The sequence below is a fragment of the Pteropus vampyrus genome, unplaced genomic scaffold (assembly GCF_000151845.1).
Source record: "Pteropus vampyrus isolate Shadow unplaced genomic scaffold, Pvam_2.0 Scaffold60, whole genome shotgun sequence".
Classification (NCBI taxonomy): Eukaryota; Metazoa; Chordata; class Mammalia; order Chiroptera; family Pteropodidae; genus Pteropus; species Pteropus vampyrus.
This window is the reverse complement of record NW_011888841.1, coordinates 351,807-366,456: the sequence shown is the minus strand read 5'-3', so window position 1 is coordinate 366,456 and position 14,650 is coordinate 351,807. Positions and strand designations below refer to the sequence as shown.

At 36.0% G+C, this 14,650-nt stretch overlaps 1 protein-coding gene across 1 annotated transcript in view; it reads right to left on the bottom strand.

Moving 5' to 3' along the window:
• CDC42BPA (CDC42 binding protein kinase alpha) overlaps nt 1-14,650 on the bottom strand; it is a 280,756-nt gene that overhangs the window by 185,757 nt on the left and 80,349 nt on the right. The window contains 2 exon segments of the mRNA XM_023531028.1: nt 6,221-6,369; nt 12,461-12,556. Of these exon segments, the coding sequence (XP_023386796.1) occupies nt 6,221-6,369; nt 12,461-12,556 (245 nt within the window).

Sequence of the window (14,650 nt, the reverse complement as noted above, 5' to 3'; positions counted from 1 at the left end):
ACATAATTGAATAAGATATACTGACAAATCATGGTGTTCCAAAAAATACATTTAACATCTACCAGAACTCACATACTCTGTGTTAGATACCACGAAGCAAGAGTGAGACCATTTTAACTAAATACAAGCATGTTCTGTTTGATGATGAAATCAGCCACCGACTTACAATATGTATTTTTAATTCTGAAGTTTCTTCAACTAATTCTCAAACAGATGGTACTAACATATCAATATGACATTATTTCAAAATGTATTTATGTGCTGTTATGTTATCCAGGCACACCTGTCTTTATTGAAATCAACTTGTTTCAAAATTTATACACTTGACCTTTTTTTGATAAAATCAATTTCATGCTGCAAAAAGTGATAACAACTCGAAACAAATAGTTCAAGCTATTGCATTCAGTGACGGCCATATTCTCACTGATACTGTTGCTGTGTCCATTGCATAAATGCTATATTAAATGGAGATGCCCAAATATGGTTATTTTGCAGTAAGAAAGCCTTGACTGAAGACCTGTGTAGTGAAGAACTAGTCTTACCCAATGAGAGGTCTGGCCTTTGCCCTAGCTGGGAGGTGATCTCTAGCCTCCCAAAATATCATGCCTGATAAGAGTGTCCCTGTTTGCTAAGGGCTTTAGCCACCAGGCAGTCTAACAATGTGATTTATAAGGGTTGTAATTTATTCAGGGCATGTGGTATCAGTTTTACTTCCGAAAGAGACTGGAAACTAAAGGTAAAATTCCAACCCCTGGGAAGGGCTAGAGAATAAAGGTCAGTCAAGCAGGCAATATGTTCAGACCACCCTCAACTCCTGCAAAAAAAAAAACAAAACACTTTGGAAACCGAAGGCTCAAGTGTGCTTCCCTGGTTAGCAATACTCCATGCTGCTGTCACACATGGATGTGCTTAGTACTTCTCCTGAGTACACCAGGTACCCGCTACATGCTTCTTTTCTTGGCTGATTTTAATCTGTACCCTTTCCATGTCGTGAACTATGACCGTAAGTGCAAACAGAACAGCTATCAGTGAGTTCCGTGAGTCCTTGCAAATGATCAGAACTGAGGGTGGTTCTGGGAACCCCCCAAACCTGCAATGGATGTCAGAAGTAAGGGTGGTCTTTGGGGACTATTCTCTCTGCCTTTGAAGGTGGCCCAAATTCCACGCTGTTACTGAAATACCACATGTGCTGTAATGTAATAACTATCTCTACATAAAATGATTCAAATAACGGTGTACACCCTGAGTTCATTTACAGCTAACAATTTTTAACTATAACAGTATCTATTCTTTAGTAATTTCAGGATATTATACAAATACCTCCTCCATTAGCAGTATGAAAAAATTCCGATTTTGAAATGTGACTCCAGCCTCAAAATGTTTCTATGTCATTGTGAAAGTATAATGATTTTACATATTCTGAGAAGATAACTGTCCAACCAGACCACAAATCCAATCTGAAAGTGATGAAATTGACCTGAGGCCCTTGTGGAGGTCCAGCACATACCTATCTTTCATAAAATTCTTATGGGGTAAGGGATGCAAAACTATTTAGAACTGAATTCTGCAGTATTTCCCTCAATAAATTCTATTAAAATAGATATGATCCATTTTCTACGATGTATCAGCACACTTTAGAGTTATTCATGTTATATAAAACATTATTAACATTAAGTAGGTGAAGCTAATAAAAACTAATCACAAATCTTGAAGATGAAATAAACTGCAGTGGGGAAAAATAGGAGTTATGGAGAAATCCATGAATAAGTGAATTGTTTTCAGGTTTTCAGTTTTTATTTTTGAACTGGGGTAAGGAGAGATTACTTCAAAAACTACATTCCATCCCAAGAATTTATTCAAGCCAGTATTTAACTTTAAAACAAACAGCAAAGCACACATTTGCCATTAAGTTCCATGAAACCAGCTTAATTTGCCCTGAAAAAGAGATTCTATTCAACCAACAGCTGGTGTGCCTGAGCCCTTAGGATCTTAGTCTCATTTGAAATTTGGACATTTTCACATGAATCAACTATTCCAGAAAAAGAAGTAAAGATAAGCATGGAAACTATGAAAACAGAACTCGACAGTATCTGCTCATTAGCTATTTCATCCTGGTTTAGGTTCTTTACTTGTAGGTTCTTTCTTTAGTCCTCCACAGATTTTGCTGCCGTTTCATTGTATGTGTTCTTAAATTATTTAAATCCATTATGGAATGAGGTGATAAAGAAAGAAATGAATGAAAAGATAAATAATTTATGAGAAAAAAAATCCAGTGGACACCATGCAATAGTGACTGATATAACCGATTTGGAGGCTTATGTAAGATTATGGTCTAAATACCAGAGGCAATGGCAACTGTTCCTAAAATATGATTTGACAACGAGAATGCTACATGGCAGCTACCTATTTAGTCACATCCAGTAAGAAAAGCTTTAAACAACCACAAAGTTCCAGGTCTAGATGAAGAAAATCTCCAGAGATGTAAAATATATCCACTGAGGAAAACATTAGTCTCTGCCTCTAGATAACAGTATCCTATAACACGGCATGCTATAAATTACCAAGTAACCATTTATGACGTGTACTGTTCGTATGAGTTCACCTCATCACTCGTTACCATCCCCAGGGATGCGATGTGCCTTGAAGAGAGGGCCTATATTCCAACAATGTGTTGAGCATTCAGTGAACGCTTTAAATATAAAATTTGTGTCTTTCACCTTTATAAAATCATTCTTTAGTTGTTTCTTTGATAATTTCATCCTCTGCATTTTCTCTGTCCTTCTATTCTGGAACTCCTATTATTTACATGTTTACCCTCTGAATGATTCTATAGTTTTCTCCACTTTCCTTTCTAGCATCCCAGCTTTTTGACTTTTTTCTCCTCTTTTTGAGAGCATTTCTTCAACTTTACCTTCCAACTCTTTTACTGATTTTTTTCTTAATCTACTATCATAGTTTTCATTTCAAAAGCTTTTTCCCCGGATATCCCTTTCTGGTAGCATAAGTTTTTTATACATGCCATACATTCTCTTATCTCTCAGACAATATTAATGATCATTTAGGGAAGAAGGATTTTCCTTTTATTAAGTATTGTTTCCTCCAAATTTCTTCTCTTCCACTTGTACAGACTGGTCTTGGACATTCGTGTTAAAGGATGTCGCAGATCCTTGGCTACTTCTTCGCATTCAGTAGCAAGGTGCTAAAAAGCCGATGAGATGCTCGGTATGCCGGGGTGATCCGGCTTAGCTGTTTCATTGGCAGAATATCCCAATTTCAGTATTGCAGATGTTTTCATCTGGTCCGTTTAGAATCCCTCAAAAGAATATTCTCCCACGTTGGGGGCAAAGCCTGGCTGTTATCATCCTTGCAGCCCAGTAGGAGAGAGGGGCTGAGAAGCAGTCTCAATATTTTCAAAGCCCCACCATTAAAGCATTCTCCTATGAGCTAAATGTGATATTATTATACAAAAAGCAGATATTCTAGCCTCGGTCTGACTGGGATTTTAATCGGGCTATGCTACTTACTGACTCCTGTCTCTAAGGCTGGGTTTCCTCATCTATGAAATGGAGCAACATCCATTTCAGATGACATCCAAATCACAATTATTGTAAGATTCAGAATAATATAGGTAAAGTCCATAGCACATAACAAGAGTTAAATAACAATTAGAAATGACCGTGAGAATTAAGCTTATTATTCATTTCTCTAAGTTCACTGTAATTTGCTTGTATAATTCATTTAGCAATTCACAACCCAAACTCACTCCATCTCTTATACTTTTGCTCTAAATGATTATTTAACTTACATTATTTTAATTTTCATTTATGTCTTATGTTTTGTGTCCCCAGACTTCAAAGTCAGGACTATATGCTATATTTACTTACTTAAAATTTCACATAGTTTACCACCACACTATTTACAAAAGAGGATTCAATAAATATTTCCTCAGTAAAGCACTTGCTGAAAACAATCTATCCAGAAAATGGGAACCACATTTTAAGAAATGCATCAACCAACAGAATACATCAATTGAAGAGTAAAGGGAGAAACAAGGAAGGAGGAAGAGGCAAGGGAGTGGGCTCAGTGTGCGTGTGCGTGCGTGTGTGAGACAGAAGAAGAGAGAATGCATATGTAAAGTCTGATAACAGAGAAACTTTAGATGTTGAGATGTTTAACCTATAGAAGAGATGACCTCAGAAGGCATGATAACTGGAAGATAAGTTATATTATTATTATAAGTGGCTCTGAAGGCAAAACTAGGATCAATGATTAGGAGAAAAAGAAATTCAGCTTAGTATAACGTAAATTCTATAGTACTATAGCTGTCCAACCTAATGGAATAAACGGGTTCATTTAACATTAAGTACCTTGTAAAATTAAAGGTGCTTAAGCAGAGCTCAGGTCTGAGATGGTTCTTAATCCACATCAGTATCAGAAAGACAGATGTTATGAGGAATGCTATGTTGAGAAGAATTATAAGACTGTACATGTGATCAGTGGGAAAGGGTCCTGTGATGAGTTACGAATATTTGTCACAAGCCTGGCAGAAGGAAGAGTAACACAAAGACCTCATATTTATTATCTCTTATCTAGCTAAATTATTTTCAGAAGTGATCGTTCCTTGTTGAGAATTTAGATATGAACTGAGTAAAGTTTCTTTAAACTCCATGAGTCTAAGACTAACATTTTTTACGTGTTTTATGAAATAATATTTTTAAGTAGTTTTAAATGGCTGTCTTTAATTGGATTTGGATTACTGTTTAAGCAACAAAAAAGCACTTTGGTTTCACATCCTATAATTCATTCTTGAGACCAAAACACCATCTTAAAAACTGCATTGTGCTTTACAATTTTCAAAGTATGTTCGTGTTTTTATTTTCAATAAAATTTGTGACTATCACATATTAATAGAGAAAAAGCATATGAATAGACAAAAGCCAATCTGAGATCTCATAAATACAAAACTTTTAATCAAAATATTCTACCTTTAATAATGTCCTAGAACTCCATCTCTAATTAAATCAATCGGCGTAAGGTGCTCACATTTTAAAGGAAAACACACTGAAGCAGAATGTCTCTTCTTCCTGCACTGTAGTTCTGCACAGAGATTACTCTCACCACCCACAGCTTAAAAAGAAACAGTCACTGCTGTCTTAGAGCAGAAGTTCTCAAAGCGTGGTCGGTAGGCCAGCAGCCGCAGCGCCTGGGGTCAACAACTCTGGGGTTGACCCAACAATCTGGGTTTGAACAATCCTCCACGTGATTCTGATGCACACTCAAGTCTGCAAACCGCTGTCTTAGAAAATGGTTCCATTTCGCCCTAAGAAGGCAGCACCCTTCCCCCACTTCTTCCCGTCTCCTTACTCCTTGCGGCTTACACAACCCAAATCCTTCTCATTTAAATAATTCACCAGTGACGCTGCGATCATTTCCTACTTTCCTTCCTTTTAAAATGGAAGATTGCTTTTTAGGCCATCTAATACATTTAAAATTTTTTGATTACACATAATTATGGGCTCTTCAGAAATTTTTAATCTGCGTGAACAGTTATAAGAACAAGCCTGTATAAAAATCATTTTGTAAATTAGCCCACTTTTTTCTTTTCATTCCATCGTAAACTGCATGCAATATAACACACATTGTAGGGAAATTTTTAAATAAATAACTGTACTTGTCAAACAGTTTACAAAGAAAGAATTTTTTGCAGAGTCATCAAAATTATCACTTTACTACAAAAACAACTGTTTTAACATTTTTACAATCCTCAGAAGTATTTTCTTGAGAAACATAAAGTATATAATATAGGTCTTATTTAGTAAATGAACTTATTAGTTCTGGCCTAGAATTCTGGCTAATTGCAATACATAAGACTCAATGTAAGAAAACGGGCCTGTGCATACTTTTGAGGGAAAGAAAATTATATGTACACTTAAATAAGAGTGTTTTCTTAGAAGTATCCTATAGAAATGCTGACTGGAAATCAAAACAGGTATTACACAAGTACATATGTGTATAATCGTCACTTCAATTCTTTAATGCTGACAAATAAAATGACGATACCAACAAAGGAAAACAACTAAAAGTATCTCAGAATAAACTTTTTGGTTGATAAGAAATGCGTCTAAGACCATAATTAATAAATCTGATACGAACAGGCCTCTGCTTCTAGATACCACATGATGGCTTCCAGCCAGAGACGATGAAGGAGCCTCCTACTCACCTGTGTACATAATGCAGTTGATGAACTGAATCGATTGCTATCACCATCTCGGCCAAGTAGAATCGAGCCATATCTTCAGGCAATCTATCTTCAAATTTGCTGAGCAGAGTAAGCAAATCCCCACCAACATAATAATCCATAACCAGGTACTGGGAATGAAAAATAAAGTGTACCCAATAAATAATAAGAATGAAAAATAATATAAAGTAACCCAAGGTCAAACAGCACTAGGTCAAATACTTTTGTTGTTAATTAACAAGAAGCTGTGTAAAATTATCCTCAGCAGTTATTACAAAACTTGAAAATTTCATAAAGCGGTAAAATGAAGTTTTTAAAAATCAGAGAAGGGGATGACATAGGATGACAATTATTTTGCAAGGTAACAATAAGGAAAAGTAACATCATCTCCACCTACAACAGTAGACCACAGTTTTACCAACATTTCATAGATGACTACTTTAATTCTTCAAAAAGGATTTTAAAAACTCAGAATATAAGACAGTCCTTTATGTTGAACAAATTCATCTTCATCATCACTACATTTTCCTTACTTCGCCTCGGACCGGTGACCAGCACTTGGACCAGCATTGGGAAACCACTGTGATACACCCTCAGAGAGCGCATGGAAGTGCCGGGCCCCTTTCCTCATACCTTGCCCTATGCAACTCTCCTTCAAGCTGTTCCTGAGTTACGTGAGCTGCTCTAAGTGAACCCGAGGAGGGAATCTTCAGTCTACAGCCTATGCGTCAGAAGCACAAGGAACAACCTGGACTCGTGACCGGGCGGTGAGGGGAGGGGGCTTACAGGACTGAACCCTTAACTTGTGGGGTCCGAGCCTATCCCCAGGCAGTGCCAGAACTCAGTGAAACTGTAAGACACTCTGCAGATGTTACAGAATTGCTTGATTTGTGGAAAATCCACAATTTAAGGTCAGTAGTAAAGTAATATTCAGAGAGTACTATGTGTAATGTGTAAAAAAACAAAAACAAACAAAAAAAACCACAACTATTTAATAGAGTTTTGCTTTATGGTGTGTGTATGCCAAAAAGAGAGACAGGAATATACACCAAAATGTTCACAGAGATCATCTCTGGGTTGTCAGATTACGACGATGTCATAGCTTTCTGTGATCTTCTAGATTGTTTTATAAACATATTCTTTTATTTTTTTTAAGGTGAGTGAAAACTAGACATAGTAGAAAGACGAGCTTTGTAGTCAGAGAGACCTGTATTCAAATTTTGACTCTGGGTTCTAAGTGGCTTTTGAAAATTATTTAATCTTTATGATACTTTATTTTTTCATGTATATAGCTATAATAGCGATTCCTTCCTTTGTGGTGTATCACTTAGCATTAAGGCAAGTAAACAGAGGATATTTAAATGTCAGTTTTAGCTCCTTAAAAATGAGGTGATTTTATCACAGAATGGATATCACAAAGTTTATTACCTTTGTTTTAAAAACATACCAAGCCTATGGGAAAAGCTAGTTTCCAAAACTATTCAGTATTTCATAATAATGACAGAGGGTGGGTTTTTTATTCAGAAATATTTCAATCTTGGCCTTTGTTCAAAATATACCAGAAAAATGTTACCACTGAAAAACCACTGAACGGCTCTATTGTACAGCAAGTCAGGATATTCAGTTTCATTTCTGACAAAAATTCATAGAAATGATAATACTTGTTCCATGAGACTGAATGAAGTTCAATGTTGATACTACTGGTTCAATAACAGAAGAAGTGGTACATGCATACAATAGAATATTACTGAGCCACAAGAAAAGATGAAATACTGCCATTTGCGACAACATGGATGAATCTTGAGATTATCACGCTAAGAGAAATAAGTCGGATAGGAAAAGTTGAGAACCATATGATTTCACTTGTATGTGGGATATAAAACTGAAAGCAACAAACAAACAAGACAAACAGAGACTCATGGACACGGACGACAGTTTAGTGGTTACCAGAGGGGAGCGGGGAGGTAGATAAGGGTAAAAGGGGGTCAAATATATGGTAACGGAAGGAAATTTAACTTTTGGTGGTGAACACACAGTGCAAAGTACATATAACTTATTATCGAATTGTATACTTGAAACCTATACAATTTTATTAACCAATGTCACCCCAACAAATTTAATAAAGAAAATACATGATAGGTTCAAATGTTTGCAGCAAATTAACTGCTGACTAATAAGACAACAAATAGGTACAGGCTTTAAGCACCTAATATTTTCACATGATTTGTAATATGTCCAAATAAGCCCCTTTCTGCTTCACACATATTTTCATCACTCTCAACTGTAATACATCTTAGCAGATTCCAATTCAGTTTGTGCCAAATTAGTGTTTTCCCAGCTTCTTTGAAAATACGAATGACAATTATTCCACGCAAACTATTCACAGAAGCTAATTCCTCGGTTACTTCGAACTCAGCACTGACTTCTCTAATAACAGTAACTGAGCAGCATCAGTAATATCTTTCAACTCAAGAGCCACAGAAAACCACTCGAAAATCATTTCCCCAGTTTTATAACCAACCACTGACATTGTTCCCAATATCCTCCATTCTCTGAGCAACTGTTCTCTCTTAGATGCTAATAATAATAGTCTCAGACAAGTTACTTTTCTGCGGCTACAACCCAACACTGGTACACGGCTTTCTTCGCCTGGCTAACAAATGAGCACTCCGGAAGTTGCCACAGTTGCAGGCTCATTTTCATTTTCTATTTTTATGCAGGAATTCTGCTGTGATAAGATTGTTTTAAATTTCCTAAGTTTTCTGACTGCTGCTTTCCTGTGAGCTAGGAATGCTGTGATGAGCGCTCATTGGGCGATGCAGACGTTTATCGTATTCTATTAGTATAGCTGTAGTTGGCTGCATAATAAACACCACGCTGTCGTTTAATTTGTTAAAAAATAATAATCCACTCTCTGCTGCGCCTTAAATGCATATATAAAGTTCCCTTTTCTCCTTTCCTTATTTTGAAATGATGCATATGCACTATTAACACAAATAATTGTAAAAATGTCATGGAATAGCAGTATGTACAGCACTTTAAATGTTATCAAGCTGTAACTGTCGCTGCAATTTGTAAGCTGCTGGGCTGCAGCGCAAAGCACTGACAGCAGCACATCCAGTGTGGTTCCCTATTCGAGCGCCACTGTCACAACCAGTCACCGCTGCCACCGTAGCGCGAAAGCAGCCACAGACAATACGTAAGTCAGTGGGCATGGCTGTGTTCCCGTAAACTTCAGGGCCACTGAAATGTGAATTTTATATAACATTCACATGTCATAAAATAGTATTTTTTATTTTTTCAACTATTTAAAAATATAAAAACAATTCTTAGCTTGCAGGCTGTACAACAATGGGTGGTGGGCCGGGTCTGGGCTGCTGAAATCTGATCTCGAAGAACTCCCAGATCTGTAGTGCTAGTCACTCTCAGAAGCACCAGAGTGACATATCTAACCCATTAAACGGATCACGTGACAGTTCAAACCCAACACATACCAAATTAAACTAAGCATCTTCCCCTCATGCTCAAATTTCTCTTCCTCCTATATTCCCCAACTCATCAACTACTAACCACTGAGTCCCACAAGTCAGACACTGGAAAACTGGGAACCGTTCTGACTCCTCTCATCCTCCAATGACAGCCACATAAACATACAAAGTTCTAATTTTATTTCCTGAACAGTACCTGAAACCATCCTTTCGCTCTTCATTCATCCCTACCAGTCCATTATCACCTCCATTCAAGCCCTCATGATGTCCCCAGAACACCTAACTGGTTCCTTCCTCTAGCTCTGCCCATGAAATCCGTCCTCCACACTGCTGCCAGGATGTTCCGTGCAAAACAAAGGACTTCATCACACGCTCCTGAAAACTCACTTTGAAATCAGAATAAAATCTGAATTCCTGAGCATGATCCACACTCTGGAAGCCTGATTTTGCACCTCTTTCCCCTTCACTGCTAGCTTTCCTCTCAACTTTCAAACACCCTCGTCCTTCCAGCCACAAGCACTTCTACAGCCCTCAAGAGCAGTGCTCAAACTCCGCTCTGTGAGAGACCCTTCTGTGAGGGGAGGTGGAAAGAGGAAGCTAAGAGATCAATCAGGGCAGTTCTACGTCTGCAGGCTTTAAGTCTAGGCTTTTGGGTATAATGTCATTTTTTTTAAAAAAACACACGTATGAGTTCCACAACCAAAAAAAAATTAAAACCTGTTTTTGAAAAACATGGCTGTGAAGGTCTAACTTTCTTATCATAAAATCCAAGATGTTATATGATGTGACTCTCACCTCCCCACCCTCATCCCCAAGCCTCTCATTCTACCCTCCATCAATCTGACTATGACAAACTGCTCCAAATTTCTATGCTTTTGTTCCCCAAGCCCTCTCAGTCTCTTCTCCCTTCTTGGTTTAGTTAATTTACATTTGTCTGAGATGAGTCCTCATTGACTTCATACCTTTGAATAAATATTTTCTTCACCCGAAATAATCTGAAAATAGTATTTATTGCCTGGCTTCCCTCAGGAGAATAAGAACCATAAGAAAAGAGCTCCTATCTGTCTTATTCACTACTGAATACGGAATCTCAAGACCAGTGCGTAGCACATAGCGCATGTCCGATAAATATCAAATGAACGAAAAATGTCTTACTAATTTTTCTATCTCAGCACACAGTGTAGTGTCTCGCACACAACAGGAACTCAACACATGTCTGCTAAAAAGTAAACCTTGAAATAAAAACTGGGGTCAGAAAATGAAAAGCCTTGAACAGCAGGCAAGGAGCTGCAACCTCAACTGTGGCATATTTCGTCTTACTTTCCTCTTATCACTTGTTTATTTCTTCAATCTTCAATTTTCAGTGCTCCTATTATTTTTATTTTCCTCCAGCTCTTTCCCAACTTCTTTTGTCAACTGGTCCATGATGGCGATATAAAATTAGATATAGCCCAGATTTTAAATGTGGCTCTACTCAGAGTAGAACACGACCACTTCAAAAAAATATGTAAAATTTTAAATAAGAATAGACTACTACGAATAAAATACACTGGGAAAATCATGCAAAGAAAAAACCCCCGAGCACCTTTTATAGAATTTAAGTGTTTAGATTTAGTTTTGACTTATTTAAAAAGGAAAAAAAATTTCATTAGAAACATTTCGAATTACCTAGGTAAAAAAAATTACGTATCAAATAAACAACTTATACTCTGTAAAATTCAGTGGTTTTCTAAATGACACTTGTATTTAAATAATGCTTCAAAAATAATGCTAAATTTTGTCAGCAAAAAAAATTAATAAGAATTTGACACATACGAAAATGATTCTTGGCCATTATCAAAAGACAAGAGATAACAAATGCTGGCATGGATGTGGACAAAAGGTGGGAATGTAAATTGGTGCAGCCACTATGAAAAACAGTATGGAGGATCTGTAAAAAATTAAAAGTAGAGCTGGCATATGATCCAGCAATTCCACTTCTGGGAATATATCCAAACGAAATGAAAACTCTAACCAAAAAAAATATCTGAACCCACATGTTCACAGCAGCATTATTTACAATAGCCAAAACCTGGATGCAACCTAAGTGTCCAGCAATGGATAAATGGATAAAGAAGTTGTGGTATACACATACACACACACACACACACACACACACACACACACACACACAATGGAATATTATTCAGCCATTAAAAAAAAAAAAGGAAATCCTACCATTTGTAACAACATGGAAGGACTGTGAAGGCATCATGCGGAGTGAACTAACTTGGGCAGAGAAAGATAAGTACTGTATGACTTCATTTATATGTGGAATCTTAAAAAAATAAAAAAACTCACAGAAAGATTGAGATCAGACAACTTGTGGTTATCAGAGGTGGAGGATTAGAGGGGAGGAATTGGAGGAAGGTGGTCAAAAGGTACAAACTTCCAGTTTTAAGATAAATAAGTACTAGGGACATGAGAACTGAAGTTAGCACAGCCGTATGATATACAGAACAGTTGATTAGATAGTAAATCCTAAGAGTTCCCATCGCAACAATACATTTTTTCCCTTTCTTCTTTTTTTCTTTTCTTTTTATTGTGTCTATGAGAAGATAGGTGTTAACTGAACTTATTGTGGTAATCATTTCACAATATATGTAAATCAAACCATCATGCTATAGGCCTGAAATGTATTCAGTGATATATGTCAATTATTTCTTAATAAAACTGGAGAAAAAAAGATTCTTACTAAGTTATTGTCATCCTGAAAAGCATAATGCAAAGTTGTAATCCATTTATTGTCTCCATTCACTAACACGTCCCTTTCTTCACGAAAACACGCTGTCTGAAAAGAAAAAAGGAATTTTTTTAGACAGTGTATATTTTATGTAAAACTAGGAAATATATTATGCAAACAATTGCTTAATATGTTTATTATACTTTCTGTTCTGAAAAAGGAACACATCCAATATTATGTGTTTCAACAAGTCAAGTTTTAAAACCCTCAGAAATTGGACAACTAGAGTACATTTAAAATATTTTATATTAAAAAAATACTATTATAGGTCAAAAAAATCAGGAAAATACACAGAATCATTTAATAACCATACTTCAACCTACCACCCAGATAATGTCATCATTTTTGCCAACTTCTGATGTTTTTAAGAAAATAAGACAAGTTGTAGCCTTCCTATTCCTATTGCCTTCTCCTCCCTTCCTCCCCTAATATAATAAATAATCTGGTTAGTATATGTTCTTCCCATCACGCTTAATCACACATGTATGTGTTCAAAAATAATAGAATTGTTTTGTGTTTTGAAAATTTCCATGAATGGTATAATTTTATCTATCCTTTTGCAACATGATTACTTTTTACTCAATCGTGACTTGTTTTTCTTTGTAACTGCTATGGTATTCCGTTGTTTGAATACACCAAAATTTATTTATGCAACCCTCCTGATCACGAAAACAGATTATTTCCATTTTTGTGTTATTACAACGTTGCAATAAATATGTTTGTGCAAATGTACAAGAGTTCCTCTAGGGTATATATGTAGAAGTAGGAATGCTAGACAGAAGCATTTTCAACTTACCCAGATACAGCCAATTTTCTTTCCTAAGTGTTGTACTAATTACTACCCTCACCCCAGTATCTGAAATCTCCCCTGTTCTCACATCCTAAACTGCACTTGGCATTATTAGACTTTTCCGTGCTTGTCAATAGGATGGGTATGAAATAATATCTCATTGTTATTTTAATTAATGTATTCCTAATTACAGGTGCAGATAAATAACTTTAGATATGCATATTAGACATCTGAGCTTTTTAAATTATTCACTCCCTTTGCCCATTTTCTCTAATGAACTTTTTCTTATCAATTTGTAAGTTTTGATTTATTCTGAGAATATTTCCATATTATAAAGGTATATCTTGGAGAAAATCAGAAACGTGTAGCTAAAAATAAAAAATAATACACATTATTCTATAATATATCATCTTTAAATTCTGAATTAAAAGAACCACTATGCCAGAAAGTTCAAAAAAAAAACTGAAAGGTAAAGTAGAAACTAAAAGTCTCCCTGAGTCATTCATGCTCTAATGCTTTCATTGTCCACTTGCTGTGTCCAGAGGTCCTATATAAACTCTGTCAAATATCTTCTCAGAAAACGCCTGTGTATACGTAAGCACGTACGTACACACACTCACTATTCATATGGTATCACATACCCCCTTATCTTTTTCTTTACACAAATGAGATTGCAGCACTATGTAAGTTGTTTTTTCAAGTAATAACATATCTGAACAGCTTTCCATACCAGTACATAAGAGACCTACCTAATTTTTCTAATGGCTACACCATATTCTATATACACCAAAAAATCATTATATAGTACTCTATATAGCAGATGTTTAAAATTCTATTTCCCACAAGGTAAATTTAATAGCTATGATACACAAAACAATGAACATGATCTGATTTACCCTAATTAGGTACCCTAATTTTTTCCATGTATTTTCCATTAATTCTATTTGATCAAATAGAATTTCCAAAGCCATGCATTAAATAGCATCACCAGAGGAAATATTAAAAACAATTACAGCATAAACCAAATGAATGGGCAGCTTTATCCTTCAATAAGATTATTAAAGTCTACAACATTATGCTTTGGGCTCATTTTAGGGTAAAAATAGAATCACTTGACATACGCACCACTAAGTTCTCTTTTAGAATTTAAGTGACCTGGGGTTGTGGTTTGCTGCTAACATTTTAGAGAAGTGGTAAAGGCTGTCAGAGCCTATGAGACCCCTTTCTCCTGGCTTCATCTTATTATCCTAGCTATCTGGAATTTTAGAGACATTCCGGCTAGAATCTAATAAACAGCTGATTGATGATCCCAAATTAAATAAAGCTCCAAAGACTTTTTGTCACCAGAACAG